Raw genomic sequence first — 17,139 nt, forward strand, 5'->3', positions numbered from 1 at the left:
CCTCTTCCAAGAAAGCTTACAGCCTGCAATGACCCTGCTGCCTCCTCACCACTACTAGAGCTACCACCTTATCGACACCGGAGCTGCCGCAAACCCCAACCTACTGTCTCCTTCCCCACCATCCTGTAGAATGTAAGCCCACAAGGGCAGGGTCCTCTCCCCTCTGTATCAGTCTGTCATTGTTAGTTTGTTTGCTGTAAGTGATATCTGTAATTCGTATGTAACCCCTTCTCATGTACAGCACCATGGAATCAATGGTGCTATATATATAAATAAATACTAATAATTTAAGTTTTCAAGTCCTATACAAGCCTACAGGGTAAAATATTAGAAAAATAATTCATAGCACCTAGACCATGCAGCATTTTAGCCTACAGAAGTATTGTTTAAAAAAGAGTTAACACTATTCCTTTTCTTCCAGCAGAGATGCCACTTGAGCTCTTGGGTCTTAGGGTATGTGACCAAGATCAGTAAATGCTGTGGGTCCAGACGATACAGCATAGTAGTTGGGATTTTAAGAAATCCATGTCCACTATGCGTCCAGAGACACCTGCGGCTCACCTGCAGAGACGGACATGCGGGGCATCTCTCCATATCGCACCAATTTCGCAAGAGAAATTTTGCCCATACAATGTATAGGACGAGATTAATCCGCACAATTCAGTGAACACATGCTGACTCACCTGTGTTCAATAGACGACATCGCTTTGGACGCACCGAACCTGCACTACATCCAAAGCGCTGCCAGTTCCGGATCATGGGCACATACCCTTAATGTAACATTTGTATCAAGGCACCTATTTACCAGTTCTAATACTGGTATACATGGCAAAGGTACCTTCTGGGCCCCCTCAAAACTGTGTAATATTGCTATCTGTGCATCCCTTTTAGCTACACCCATTTGAATGAACATGCTCTTTTGGAAGGGAATGAATAGAACTAGAGCACAGGAGGGAATGCAGTCAAGTTTGTTAAATGACTTCTTACGGTATATTGAATGATGAAAAGGGATATCAAAATCTTCTTTCATTTTGGCAGAAGCAGTGCATTAGGTAAAGAAGAAACAAAAACCGCCAATTTCATACTATATACCTGTACAACATAGCCAGAGAGACATTTGAAGTTTGGCGGCTGTGGCTTTCCATCTATTAGCACCTCACCAGAAAGCCCGTGAGGATCCTTCCTGGCAGCAAGAACATCCAAAAGCCTTCATGAGGAACATAAACAAGTCGTGTCAGTTCATATAAAGATAATTTGGTTTGAACAGGATTTGGTTTTCGCTAGTCAATTGCAAATGTGATACTTACGATGACTTGCCACTGCCAGTAGGACCCAAAATTGCATTAAGACCAGGTCTCATAATCCCACTACAATTATAAAGAGGGTAACATGGTCAAACTAAAATGTATATACAGATTTAAAACATATATAATAATTTTATTTTCTATAGCACCAACATATTCCACAGCACTTTTAAGAGGTGACATATACAGACAATAAATTCAATACAAGGTAAGACAGTTTAAACAGTAATATTAGGAGTAAGGGCCCTGCTCGCAGGCTTACATTCTACCTGTAAAAAAGTGCTGGTTATTTCAGAGCCAGCAATTGTAAGAAATAGGGATTTTCATATAAAGCTGCATGATCCGGTCATTAGCCCGTGTGTTTGGCCGGGGTCACACTGGCGAGGAATACGGGAGAGTGAGAGGCGCAAAAAGCACGCATTAGACACGGACCAATGATTCTCTATGGGGTCACTCGCACCAGCCGTATATTTCTCCTCAGTATCCTACACTCCGTGCCACTCGCAGCATGCTGCGATTGTCAGCGTACTACGCCCGTAATACGCCAATGCAAGTCTATGGGTGCGCAAAAAATACGGATTACACACGGACCACACGTGTGACTTGCGAGAAATACGCACCAGGTGTCTTTTAGCAAAGCCAGCAATTCAGTGCGCTATACAGTAAACTCACACTGACAGTTTTAATAAAGAAATGAAAGAATAGATATACACACATAGAATACATATATATATATATATATCTATTCTATGTGTCTATATCTATTCTTTCATTTCTTTATTAAAACTGTCATAGGGCTCCATTATAGTATATGTCCATTTTGCAAGCCTGCGAGAAAATCTCGCCATACGGATGCCATACGGATTACATACGGATGCTGACATGCGCAAAATGCGCGACCACACCTTGATTACGGATGACATACGGAGCACTGTTTAGGGGTCTGTCATCCGTATTACGCATGTAAAATACTGACTGTATTTTGCGCAGGTTAGTGTGACTCCAGCCTTTAAGTGCAATTCTCAAGTGCAGTTATCATGTGCATTGAGGGTGTGGAGACAGATGAATAGGAGGAAGCAGATTATGAATATTGTTTAAAAGGAGGGAACAGGGAAGTTAGGTTAGCGAGTTGAGGCGATAGGCTTTTTTAAAGAGATGTGTTTTTAAAGCACGTAAAAACATGGGGGCTAGGCAAAAGTCGGATCATTTGGGGTAGTGCATTCCAGAGAACTGGCACAGCATGGGAGAAGTCTTGGAGCTGGAGGTGCAAGGTTCGAATTATGGAGAATGTTAGTCTTAGGTCAGTTTCAGAATGGAAGGAATGTGTAGGGTGATAGATCGAGATGAGGGAGGAGATATAGGGTGGTGCAGAACTGTGGAGGGCTATGTGGATGAGAGATGCGAGTTTATATTGTATTATGTATTGAACGGGTAACCAGTGCAATGACTGGCACAAGGTGGAGGCTTCAGTGAAGCGGCTGGACAGAAACATGGCCCTGGTTGCTGCATTCAGGATGGATTGGAGAGGAGAAAGTTTAGTAAGAGGGAAACCAATCAGAAAAGAGTTTAAATAGTCTAGTCGAGAGCACATATGAGCAACAGCAAGAGTTTTAACAGTTTGAAATGTGGGAAAAGTTCAGATTTTAGAGAAGTTTTTAAGATGCAGGTGACACGAGTGAGTTATCAAATATAGGGAATAAAGGAAAGATGAGTGTCAAATATAACTTCAAGACAGCGGGCGTGCTGCTTCGTCTTGGGAGTTATGGTTGAACCCTTCAAGGTAATTTCAATGTCAGGTAGAGTAAGGTTAGTGTAAGGAGGAAACACAAGAAGTTCAGTTTTGGAGAGATACAGTTTCAGATAATAGAGGGAGGACATTATATTAGAGACAGCGGACAAAGTCCTTGGTACAACTTGAACACTAGCGAAGTCCATATACTACAGAGTATAGTGTGCTTTATTTCTTGTCTAACTTTATAGTAAGGAGCATATATTACACACATTCATTAAAAATCCAATCCATTACAATTAGGATGGTGCTTGGTAAAACACTCCTACTCTTTGCCTGGAAGGGACACAGTCTTGCTATGTACCAACCAACAAGGTTACCAACATACTGTACGATTTAGGTATATTTTCTAATTAACTTTGTAAAAAAAGCCAGACAAAATAGAAGGCTGAAAAAGGAATAAAGATAACTAAATAAAGGTTTATAGCTCAGATAAAAAAAAAAAAATCACAAGCTCCTTCAGCATCAAACAAGCCACAGACACATTTATTTTTCCTACACCATTGGTGCAACCTCTTCAGCTGTGCAGGGGTCCTAGAGGTAACAGGGTCCACTACCACCTCCAAAGCAGGTGATATTGTGAATGACGGTTAGCTATATGGCTACAAAGGACCCATATATTGTTCATCTATCTGTGACCGCCCCTGCAGACACTGCACCTTTCATAAGATCCCAAATCCGAAATTATGAGATGTTTAACCATCACGTAAGATATTTATGAAGACATTAACCTTGTAGAAAACACTGTGTGGTATAAAATGTCGTTATAAGTGATAAGCAAACTTGCTCGAATATCGTGTTATTCGAGCAGGATTGGGTGTTATCAGAGTATCTCGAGCGTGCTCGACTAATATGTTCAAGTCCCCGCGGCTGCATGTTTTGTGGTTGTTTGACAGCTGCAGCACATGCGGGGATTGCCTGTTTGTCATGCAATCCCCACATGTGTTGCGGCTGTATAACAGCCGTGACTCATGCAGCAGCTTGGATTCGAACATATTACTCAAGCATGCCCGAGATACTCTAATAACACCCGAGTATGCTCGGATAACACGATATCCGAGCACGTTCGCTCATCACTAGTCCTTATCCTTCAGTAAAAGTAATAAATGAATAAGTTTATTGCATTCCATAGCGTTATGTCTCCTCCCAGTTATACTATTTCTACATAGCATTGTCGTTTACAACACTGATAAGATACCTCTCACCCAGTAAGCAATAGTCACTAATTGTTGACTACTGAAACCATTCACCATGTCATCCTGGTAGACATCACTCACCTATAAGACACCCTACACAACGATAAAGCCTAGTGATGGTCTATCAGCCATTATGATCTAAAACAATTTAGGAAATTGGGAGACAACTTAGTTATGAAGTACCAAAAATGTATAAAAGTAATCATATTTGTATGAAGTGGGACTTTAATATGTCTTTGTCAAGATTTTTTTTTTTTAAAAGAGCACAAAAATTTAAAGTCACAGTGGCCCATTATAATTGCACTTGCTATACAGTCCTGGTTATACAGAAAGGACCAATCCAGTTGAAAAAGGGCTGCTCTTTCTAAAAATGAGGCAGCAATCAGCTATCAAGAAGGAGTACATGAATGGCCCACCATTTATTACATTTTTGAGGTCTTATGGAGTCACCGAGGGGATACGGATAGTAAAGGGCATGAAGACAGGCACTGTCCTGATGAAATAAGCACATTAAGTATAGAAGAAGCTAAGCTATGGATTTGATATATTTAGGATCTGATTCATATATTAAGACATAATCATGCTACTGAATGAATGAATGAGTCATGACAAAAATACAACCTAAAAAAAGGAAGTCACACACTAAAAATGCCGAGTCACATACACAACGTGACGGTGCAGAAATCTGTATGGCACAGCAATTTTGGGATCATGGCCATTTAGAACGCTTATAGTAAAATGAAATATATACATGAAAGTTAGAGAAACAAGCACTGGGCTCTTCTCTTTGGGAAAATTATACATATCAAAAAGTGTGCGGCATGGAGAGCATATTGATCTATGAACCGAGGCATTTGGTACCCCTCAAACAGTAGACAGAGGGCGCATATGAACCCATCTAATGGACACGGGCTGATTAAAATTATTCATGAATAATACAATCGTGTAATGAGTAACATCATTACTATAAGAGTAGACAATATCATAAAACAGTAACAATAAACAATAGGTAACAGAATTAACAATTAATAGAAAAAATAGCTAGGAAATAAATTAATAGCATAAAAGTATTTATCAACGATTAAAGAGACTGTGTCTAAAGTGTCTAAAACATTTTTTTCTGCAGTCACCCCACCCTTTGTACCCTGCTCATTATCTACAGAGTAAAATACTATGGGGTTTTCTCAAGGCTGGCGTAATAAAAATATTGTCTTGTTGGTTGAATAAGAAGTTTTTATCCCAAAACCAAGAATTGATCCTAAAAGTAAATATCGTATATACAAAAGGCTTATGATATTTTAGCTCCAGTTTTGTCTATTTAGGTTGGAAAAAAAAAAAAAGGCACCAAAACTAGGAAGTGTGAATGTGGCCTTATAATATACAGTAATAGCTATAGAAATTTTTGCATCCAATGTTTCTCCTACTGATTTGTGATGAGCTCTTATGAAGACCCGTCTGCCTCCATAGTTACAGATTCGAGACAAAGCCTTTATACACTTCATCAGGGGTCCAATGAGCATATGAAAAAAAAAAAAAAAGAAAATCGCCAAATTTTATCCAGAAAACAAGGAGGATTTTCATCCACATTGTCATCCCTATGCCATCCATTTTATGCATCAGCATTTTAAAATGCACATGATCAAATACAGTTTCCTAGGTTAATAATGGCAATGTATCCAGAAAAATTGGATGCAATGCAGATATTCTGTGTGGGATTCGAACAGGTGAGATTCATCTGAGGACAGGGGTTGTTTGCTAATCTGTAACCATGGAAACACATAGGAGCTGTAGACACAAAATCACAGTTGCATCATTTCATATATTTTCCATGTACTATATTTGGGGAAATGTGTCCATCAAAAGAATTCAGACCATGTGACTATGCTTTCCGTATTTGCTACTCTTTTTTTAACCCTTTCACCCCTAGGTAATTTTACATTTTTGCGTTTTTTTCCCTCCCCTTCTTCCAAGAGCAGTAACTTTTTTATTTTTCCATCGACATAACCATATGAGGGTTTGTTATTCGCGTGGCGAGTTGTACTATTGAACGATATAATTCATTTTATCATGTTATGCACTGGAAAGCGGGAAAAAAATTCCAAGTGAGTTGAAATTTGTAAAAAAAATTTAAAAAAAAAACAAAAAACAAAACAAAACACATTTTATTGCCATTTTCCGACACCTATAGGGCTGTGTGATGGCTTATTTTTTAAGCCCTGAGCTGATGTTTTTACTGTTACCATTTTGGAGGTAGATACCATGTTTTGATTGCCTGCATTTTATCGTAATATTGTAGTGGCCAAAAATTCTGTTTTTTTATTTTTTTTAATTAGTTAAGCCATTTACCAATCAGATTATTTTATAGCTAGATAGATTGGACTTTTGCTAAAGCAGCAATATCAATCTGTATTTTTTATTGTTTTAGTTGTTCTTTTTTAATGGGGCAGAAGGGGGATGATTTGAACTTGTGCTTTTTTCATATTTTAGAAACTCTTTTTTTTACTGCATTTAATAGTCCCTTTAGGGGACTTGAAGCTGAGATGGTATGATTGTTTGTGGCATACATAGCAGTCCATCAGCTCTGCTATGTATAGCTAAAATCACGATCTATGAATGCCAGTTAATCGCTTGCTTTCACAGGAGGATCATCATGACAAGAATGGACCTCCGGCTGTCATGACAACCCATCGGTGTCTCACGATCACTTCATGGACGCACCGATGGGTGAGTGGAATGATGTGCCCCTTTGCTGTCATGTGTTATTATATCTACCACTAAATCAGCCATCATGTGTCTAGAAATTTGCAGGCTTTACGTGTGAACCTGCATCAAAGTAGGGGACACAACATATGACATACATGTATGTCATATGTTGTGAAGGGGTTAAGGTCGCTATTGTTTGAAATGCTTTTTATATTGTTAGACTTTGTAGGTTAAAGGAATTTTCATTGTGCATAGATAGTGAATGTTTCTGACACAGACTATTTACTTATTCAAAATGTTTATTGTTTTATAATACACAACAAAATAATAATAATCTTTATATAGCGCTAACATATTCCGCAGCGCTTTACAGTTTGCACACATTATCATCGCTGTCCCCGATGGGGATCACAATCTAAAATTCCTATCAGTAGGTCTTTGGAATATGGGAGGAAACCCACACAAACATGGGGAGAACATACAAACTCCTCGCAGATGTTGTTCTTGGTGGGATTCGAACCCAGGACTCCAGCGCTATCCACTGAGCCACCGTGCTGCCCTATTGTGTCTATATAATGTTTTATAACAAAAACAAACATATCAACAGGTTCATAAGAACACACCAAGAAACGTTCACTATTTAATTAGTAGGTACTACTAATCCTGTCAATTTTTTTTTTCTTTAGACAGCGCCAACTTAGACTAGATTGCCTAAAAAATGTGCCAAATTTCTCACAGTGGCTTGTGCGGTTTGGTACATCTTGGTGCAAAATCTTGTTACATGGTGTTGTATTATAAGTCACAACTAGAGATGAGTGGATCACTGGTCCACGGTCAAGATGAGTGTTTTCTGGCCATGCGCAAGAGCTGCGCCAAATGCCTTTCCCTCCAGGATCCCAGACTCAGCTTATGATTAGCTGGGCTGGCAAGACAACCTGTACACCACAAAGATGATGTTGTGCCAGGTCGGCAAATCAAACATGCCGCTGAGGAACCTGAAAGCTCAGAAAGTGAGTGCAGCTCCTGTCCACAGCTAGAGAGCACTGACCTGGACCGTGGACCGGGATTGCAAGAAGCAATCTGCTCATCTCTAGTTGCAACTTCTCAATCTAAGTCACAGCCCCTTGTCTAGCAAGGTAGAAACAGTAAATGGGTTTGTCTAGTGAAAACAAATGAACACTCATCCACCAGAGAATGAGAACCTGCGGCTCACTGGGCATCCCACCGCTGGGACCCACAACAATCAACAGAATGGGGAACTTTTATGCCATGGCAGTTCAATCTCCCGATTGCTGTTCCATTCATTCTCTGTGGGGTTGCTGGAAAATGCTGAGAGCCACTTCTGAGGTGATCAGGGGGCTGGTAACCCATGGCAATGAGTTGTAAACTATGGAATTATAGATCTCTGTATTCTTGAGACCAGTGAGAATTTTTATTAGGAAGAAAATTGCAAGGTTGCTTGATTTTACAAGCGCGTTGCAATTTTACCCATTCCAAAAGATGAGACAGCTAAGTTGAGAAAAGTTTTGGAATAGTACAATGGAATCTATGCAATGAAATCCCAATTAAGAAAAATAGGCATTCTAGGTACCGTGTTCACGTTTTTTCACAATGGGACCCCATGAGCAGTGTATTCCGCTGTATACTTATGCAGTGGGATGTCTTGCGGGCCTCTTCTATAATTTGCATTATCATAGAAGTTGCCAATTTTTACAAACTTACTATAATGATGTTTCGAAAATCTACAACATTTAGGTGACGAGATGAGGCAGAATAGCCATAAATTACAGAGTTAAAAAATAGGTATCAATAATAAGATGTCTTAGTCCTCAAAAGCAAATACAAACAACAATGACTTACTTGACATCAGTCAGAATCTGTCTGCCAACAACCTTTCTACAACATATCAATCCAGTCTTTATCTTCACTTTGTAGTTGACATTATGGAAGCTGAGGGTAGCACCTTGTAATGATTTCTTTGGGTTATCTGCACGGAGGCCATTGAGAACTGGTTCCATCATGTGAACCACAGTATGAGAATTCTTATCTGCCATGGCAATGTGATCTTCTTCCTGCAGAATAGGAAAGGTACAATACATAAAATATTACAAATAGTAAAAAAAAAGGATTTCAATTATTTTTTTTAGTTGCGTCAACAAGCAGTAATTTTAATAACAATGTAGTAGCTAACGTAAAAAAAGATTTTCTACTTGTTGGTTTTATTTTGCTGAAGAATTTGTAAGTTAGAACAATACTGTCCAAATAAGAATGCCATACGGAAATATTACCGCTGTGAATTTACTGCATAGCCTACATAGCATACAAATCCAATGATAACTAAATTAAAGAAATATTGATGCATCCATACTGCCATATTTTAACTTGCACAAGACAAGAAAGAAATGTGGCAAAGAGACAGAAAATGGTTCCATGGGAAGTGATAGTCTAATGGCCATGCTCTTAATCATCAGATCTTCTAATTCCATCCTGGCAGCCCGGACCTGTCATGTAACCTCGGCGGTAACATTTGTGGAGCTTACTTTATTCTTCAGAAAGTGCTGGGGAAAGCTGAAGGTTGTCATGCAACTGTGTTAATTATAGTGGTAGCCATCAAGTTTTAGGAGAAGTGAAAATGCCAAAGGATCTGCCTCCAGCAATGACACCATGATTCAGCAGAAATGCTCTACACATCCTCCTCTAAAAGTCAGCATCTTCTGGGTGATATAGGCAATACTTCCAAATAATGACCAAAACCCAACCATAAAATTCCACTTTTGGAGCCATCAATACTTTACAATTCTAGAAATAAGAAATGGCGGAAAGGTGATCAGTCTGTAGCTAGTATATATACAAAAGTGAACAACGGTTAATAATTTACCACTTCCTATGTGCGTTTTCTCTCACTCTGTAAAACAGTGAACATTACCAACATTCAACTTTTTCTATATTTTTCATGTCACGATGACAGATTAAACACCTTTTTTAATTTTTTTTTCCAACAACCAGGTGATACGAAATCTTGTTACATACCATACATGGACAGCATTTTTCTAAATATTTTTATTCATTTAACTTAGAGGGAACAAGTAAAAAACACACCACCCCACCATGCTTTTTGTTTTATATAGCCAACATGGTCTAAAATAAAGGTTTATATTTATATGTATCTATAGTACTTGTGGTGGCGGTTAAAAGGCACCAGAATATGTGGGTTGTGATATTGTATGTTTGGGTTTCAGTCTTTTATTCAAAAATTGACTTTGTAATTTATGCGCTACATTATTTTGAACATACTTTATTTACTTTGTTTCCTTGTATTTACTACTTTTGTTTATCAATAATTTATACTTTTATTATGATTTAATTGTCATATGCAATGTAATATAATGTATATGTAATAAACAATGTAATTTATTCATCGGCGCCTGAAAAATAAAATTCTGTGGAATTCCAGCTTATATATTCCACAGCGCTTTACAGACATTATTGGCACTGTCCCCGATGGGGCTCACAATCTAGATTCCCTATCAGTATGTCTTTGGAATGTGGGAGGAAAGTGGAATACCCAGAGGAAACCCACGCAAACATACAAACTCCTTGCAGATGTTGTCCTTGGTGGGATTCAAATCCAGGAATCCAGTGCTACAATGCAACACTGCTAACCACTGAGCCACCATGCTGATTTATCCTAGCACGGATATATCCTAAAAATCTTTTGTAAGAGACAGCCATGGAGACGTTATCGGATGCCAGGCTGTCTCAATCATGATGTTACCCCCAGCGATAATGACACCAGAGTCAGCAATCATGACCATGAGGGGTTCTGCTCTGTTACAGTACAGTTGTCTCATAGCCACACTCAATACGGGTTATTGAAAAGGTATTTGTTCTTCGCCTATAATGTCAAGGCATAGTAAGAGGTTAATAGTTGGTTTAGACACTGCACTGCTATTCCTACATCGGAAACCTATTAAATTAAGACTTAAGACGTAAGGCCGGAGTCACACTACAGCGAGATACGGCCGGGTCTCGCAGGTTAAAACCAAGCTCTGGCACCGGCACTCCGGAGCGCAGCTCCATGTATTTCTGTGCAGCTGCACGCTCCGCTCCGGAGTGCCGGCGCCAGAGCTTGGTTTTAACCTGAGAGACTCGGCCGTATCTCGCTGTGTGTGATCTCCAGTCCTCAATCTGGAGTGCCTAAAATTTTAAGGTAAATTTTGTAACATTTTAGTAGAATAGGTGACTTTGTGCTAAAAAGTCACAAAAAAAGGGGACATGATAAATAAAGAGCATTTTTTATTCTAAGCAAAATTCCTTAACCAAATGCGCAATTTTAAAGAGTGTGGCGTAAAAACATCAACGAAAACTACAAGATACAGTAAAATGAAAATGCAGATTACGAATCGGGCCACTCGACCGGCATTTCATGTCGCTAGGACTCTGATCCTGCCATTTACAACTGGAATACAGTGTTCTACTCTTATCTTTCTCAGTTCACGGTTAGGTCAAAGGTAATTTCATTTTCACTACAAATATTTTTAATGGTTAATTGATATTTTTTCTATCAGCCAGAGATTTCATATATCAGGTTTATTTTATTACGTTATAACCCGACTTCAGCAAATTGACACAACCTGGGGAGTGAAGTTCTCTGGATCCCTTTGTAGAACCACTAGTCTCAGCTCGTCATTACACAACAGGTTGACTACCAATGTTTCAGAGTTAGTGGAGAAAAAGTCACTGGATACTTGATTCAAAAACAATGGGACGAACAGTTGCCAAAACTCTGCGATTATGGGGATCTGTTATGTAACAGCCATCATAAATAGGAGGTTTCGTTTCTGTTACAATTGAATCTACTTGGGATTATGTCACTTTATAGATGAATTATGATACAATCTACTGCCAAAATCTAAAACTGGTAAGAAAACCCCTTAAGTGCATTTATCTTGTCCAATATCAATCACAAAAAAGTCAATGCAAGCGAAATGTCAGCTCGCAGAGCAGAGACATGAGGCAGGGAAGGTGACATGACAAGTGACAGTCACCATTATATATAGTACATTGCATAAGGCAGCAAATCACTTACCTGGCACAGTGCAGGCTTATTAATGAGGCTGCTCCTTTATGTCAGTGATGTATATTCGCAGACATAAGTGCCTTAATGATCCCAGCTCTGCTGATCTGGCTTTGTGAAGACACAGTGCAGATAATGGGGCATAGACAAGTGTGGGGTGGAGATTTCCAATGATGTCAGGAGAGACACAACCCCATTAGCTACACACATCCTACTCTATGGCTAATTCTTCCACAAGCTGGGAGGAGGCTACAACCTGATCCCTTCTGCACCATGATCAGAGGTGCAGCAATGAAAAGTAACAGAAAGGGGTTGTCCTGGAGGTAAAGAGAAGAGGAGAAGCAGAAGATTGTGATGTCGAGAATACTAAGGCCACATGCACACATTGAGTATTTGGGGAGTTTTTTACCTCAGTATCTGTAAGCCAAAACCAGGAAAGGAACAATCAGAGGAGACGTATAATAGAAACCCGTCACCACTTCTGGATTTATCACCATCTCCTGGTTTTGGCTTACAGATACTGAGGTAAAATACTGACCGAATACTGAACGTGTGATCGTGGCCTAAGGGCTCATACTCATTTGCGAGAAATACGGACGAGTGCAATCTGATAAAAAAAAATCGGATTGCACTCGGACTAATGTTATTCAGTAGGTGACATCTCATCTGCGATTTTTTTTGCCTCAGCTGAAATCAGACTGAGAAAAAAAAAAAAAAAAAAAAAAAAAAAAAATCGCATATATTAAGAGACTCGGCACTCAACTGAAGTGATCAGATAATTAAGGCTGTGTGCACACGCTGCGCATTCCGCTGCGGATTCCGGTTTTGGCCGCTGCGGACCCGCAGCAGTTTTAGCTGCGGTGTACAGTACCATTCAAATGAATGGTAAAAAAAAAACGCTGTGTAGACGTTGCGGAAAAATCCGCGCGGATTTGCTACGGTTTTGAAACCGCAGAAAGAATTGACATGTCAATTCTTTCTGCGGAATCCGCAGCGGGTTCCTATATCCACCATTGTGGAGATGGTGAATCCGCAGGACCAAACCGCAGGATAATCCGCAGATAATCCGCAGGTCTTTTGACCTGCGGTTTATCTGCGGTTTTTGCAAAATCAGTGCGGATTAATCCGCAGCGGATTCCGCAGCGTCTGCACACACCCTTAATGTTGTCCACACTAGTAGTAAGTAAAACGTTTCGGTCTTACATCAGACCTTCATAAGTTATTACAAACTAGATACAGAAATTAGGAAACAAAACAAAGTATATACAATAAGCAGAGACATGGTCAAAAATGTATTACACTAGTAATTAAGATCAATGCTAATGATTAATGAACATAGTAGCTAGAACCAGTCACATTAGCTCAAGGATAGAGAAATAGTCTCAGGTATTAGAAAATAATCTAAGGTGTAGAAAAAATGAGGACCATAGAAGTGAGGCCAGAGAGTATTTAGTGGAGGAAAGGCAGGACATACCAGGATAAAGTAAGGTTATTAGGTCAGGTGGACCAATAATCTTGGTTGGAGATCACTAGATCTATAATGAAAATAATATAAGTCATGTGGAGGCATATAGGAACGCTGACTCCATGAATGGTACCATGTGACCGCACAGGAGGAAGACAGGAAGGGAGATACAGACGCTGGGACTGAGATGTAGCAGAGCCGGACATGCAGATGCCAGGAGGGTAACACTGGGGGGAGGGTGAGCCAGCCATGCCATAAGGAGAGGGAGAGGTGAGTCATTTTTTTTTTTAAATCGCAGCAGCAGCATTATTATATGGAGCATGTTATGGGCCACCAATAACCTTTGTGCAGCATTATATGGGGCATATATATTAATATGGAGCATGTTATGGGCCACCAATTACCTTTGTGCAGCATTATTATATGGGGCATATATTAATATGGAGCATGTTATTGGCCAACATTAACCTTTGTGCAGCATTATATGGGGCATATATTAATATGGAGCATGTTGCATTTCCCACCCTCGGCTTATACTCGAGTCAATAAGTTTTCCCATTTTTTTTGTGGCAAAATTGGGGGGGGGGTTATACTCGGGTCGGCTTATACATGAGTATTTACGGTATGTGTATTTTCTTTTTAATTGTTTTATTTTGAATGGAGCAATAGGGGGGTGATTTAAAGTTTTTCATTTTTTAAACTTTTTATATATTTTTAAAAACTTTTTTTTCACTTTTTGCGTGGTTCAATAGTCTCCATGGGAGACTAGAAGCTGCAGTTGTCTGATTGCTGATGATCGACTGTGTGTAGCAGAAATACTCACTTGATTCCAACGGCGGCTGTTAGGCCGGGGTCACACTGGCGAGGAATACGGGAGAGTGAGAGGCGCAAAAAGCACGCATTAGGCTAGTTTCACACTTGCTTTTTTTTGCAGCGCGTTTTTCCCGCAAAAAAACGCATTGAAAAAACGCATACATAAGCATACAACTGCTGCGTTTTTTTCAAGCATTTTTATGAGCATGCATGAAAAAAACGCAGCGTTTTTATGCGTTTGTATGCGTTTTTAGTGCGTTTTTACCGCGTTTGCGTTTTTTTCCAACATTTTTAGGTGGCCCCTCACACTACCCAAACCATGACTTTACTAACCCTAACCCTGACCCTAACCCTAACCCTGACCCTAACCCTAACCAAATCATACTTAACCCTAACCCAAACCCTAAACCCTAACTAACCCTAACCCTAACCCTGACCCTAACCCTAACCCTGACCCTAACCCTAACCCTAACCCTGACCCTAACCCTTAACAAAACCATACTTAACCCTGACCCTAACCCTAACCCTAACCCTGACCCTAACCCTTAACCAAACCATACTTAACCCTAATCCTGACCCTAACCCTGACCCTAACCCTAACCCTAACCCTTAACAAAACCATACTTAACCCTAATCCTGACCCTAACCCTGACCCTAATCCTTAACAAAACCATACTTAACCCTAACCCTGACCCTAACCCTAACCCTGACCCTAACCCTAACCCTAACCCTGACCCTAACCCTTAACAAAACCATACTTAACCCTAATCCTGACCCTAACCCTGACCCTAACCCTTAACCAAACCATACTTAACCCTAACCCTGACCCTGACCCTGACCCTAACCCTAACCCTAAACCCCCTTAACTAACCCTAACTCTAACCCAAACCCCTAAATTCCATGGTTAAAAAAAAAAAACGCATATGTAAAAAAACGCATACATGAGCATGCCAGTGCGCACATATGCGCATCCATAGGCTATAATGGCCATTTTTAGCGCAAAACGTGCGCATATGTGCGCATGCGCTTTTTTGCAGGGCCAAAAAATGCAACATGCTGCGTCTGGAAAATACCAACGCACACCCCAAAAAAACGCAGCGCATGAAAATCACATACATGCGCTTACCAGCGCGCAGGTATGCGCACCCATGTTAAATATAGGGGAAAAAACGCATGCGCAGGTATGCGTTTTTTTCCAGCGCTAAAAAACGCAAATGTGAAACCAGCCTTAGACACGGACAAATGATTTTCTATGGGGTCACTCGCACCAGCCGTATATTTCTCCTCAGTATCCTACACTCCGTGCCACTCGCAGCATGCTGCGATTGTCAGCGTACTACGCCCGTAGTACGCCAATGCAAGTCTGTGGGTGTGCAAAAAATACGGATTACACACGGACCACACGTGTGACTTGCGAGAAATACACACCAGGTGTCTTTTAGCAAAGCCGGCAATTCAGTGCGCTATACAGTAGACTCACACTGACAGTTTTAATAAAGAAATGAAAGAATAGATATAGACACATAGAATACACACATATATATATATATATATATATATATATGCATTCTATGTGTCTATATCTATTCTTTCATTTCTTTATTAAAACTGTCATAGGGCTCCATTATATGTCCATTTTGCAAGCCTGCAAGAAAATCTCACCATACGGATGCTGACATGCGCAAAATACGCGACCACACCTTGCTTACGGATGACAAACGGAGCACTGTTTAAGGGTCATTCATCCGTATTACGCATGTAAAATACTGACCGTATTTTGCGCAGGTGACTCCAGCCTTAGCGGCACATGTCAGCTGTTCAAAACAGCTGACTTGCTGGGAAAGATGTGGGCTCATCGCCGGAGCCCACATCAAAGGGAAGAACGCGACATGTGCAGTACATGAACGGCGCATGTCATGAAGGGACACTTTCAAAGTTTCCCCAATTTTTCGGACTGACTGACCTTCATTTCTTAAAGTAATGATGGCCACTCATTTTTCGTTACTTAGCTGCTTTTTTTCTTGCCATAATACAAATGCTAACAGTCTATTCAGTAGGACTATCAGCTGTATATCCACCAGACTTCTGCACCACACAACTGATGGTCCCAACCCCATTTATAAGGCAAGAAATCCCACTTGTTAAACCTGACAAGGCACACATGTGAAGTGAAAACCATTTCCGGTGACTACCTCTTGAAGCTCATCAAGAGAATGCCAAGAGTGTGCAAAGCAGTAATCAAAACAAAAGGTGGCTACTTTGAAGAACCTAGAATATGACATATTTTCAGTTGTTTCACACTTTTTTGTTAATTATATAATTCCACATGTGTTAATTCATACTTTTGCTGCCTTCAGAGTGAATCTACAATTTTCATAGTCATTAAAAACAAAGAAAACTCTTTGAATGAGAAGGTATGTCCAAACTTTTGGTCTGTACTGTATATATTTTATGTGGTGTAGTGACCACTGTGTCCGCTAGGGGGCGCTGTGTGGGTGTTCCAGGACAGGCGTATAAGCATTTCCAGTGTCCTGATAGGAGTAGGATGCTGAATGATCGTAATGTACTGTATCTCAAGGTGGGTGGCCTTGAGATGAAGACTTGTGTATGTGTTGATCAGCAGTGATACTGCTGAGGTTCAGTGTCAATGTCTTAGGGAAGTCTTCAGGTAGCTGGAGGGACGGGTTGGACCAGCTAGCTACAAATCTACCCAGAGGTGTGTCTAGAACGCCATAGAAAAGAATGTATGAATGCTTGTAGGACCTGTGATGAGGTCATAGCCATGTGACCCG

At 40.2% G+C, this 17,139-nt stretch overlaps 1 protein-coding gene across 7 annotated transcripts in view; it reads right to left on the reverse strand.

Moving 5' to 3' along the window:
- Positions 1-17,139, reverse strand: part of ABCG2 (ATP binding cassette subfamily G member 2 (JR blood group)) — a 241,032-nt gene that overhangs the window by 23,778 nt on the left and 200,115 nt on the right. For 6 of the 7 annotated variants that reach the window (XM_073590863.1, XM_073590845.1, XM_073590880.1 and 3 more), the window contains 3 exons: positions 8,853-9,064; positions 1,308-1,367; positions 1,093-1,207 (listed from right to left, as the gene is read on the reverse strand). In XM_073590863.1, coding sequence (XP_073446964.1) covers positions 1,093-1,207; positions 1,308-1,367; positions 8,853-9,064 — 387 coding nt within the window. Of the gene's footprint in view, positions 1-1,092; positions 1,208-1,307; positions 1,368-8,852; positions 9,065-12,081; positions 12,247-17,139 lie in introns of those variants that run through there. The other variant, XM_073590888.1, reaches the window with a different exon arrangement.

This window comes from Dendrobates tinctorius, unplaced genomic scaffold (genome assembly GCF_039654945.1).
Source record: "Dendrobates tinctorius isolate UK_male_01 unplaced genomic scaffold, ASM3965494v1 ptg000011l, whole genome shotgun sequence".
Taxonomy (NCBI): Eukaryota; Metazoa; Chordata; class Amphibia; order Anura; family Dendrobatidae; genus Dendrobates; species Dendrobates tinctorius.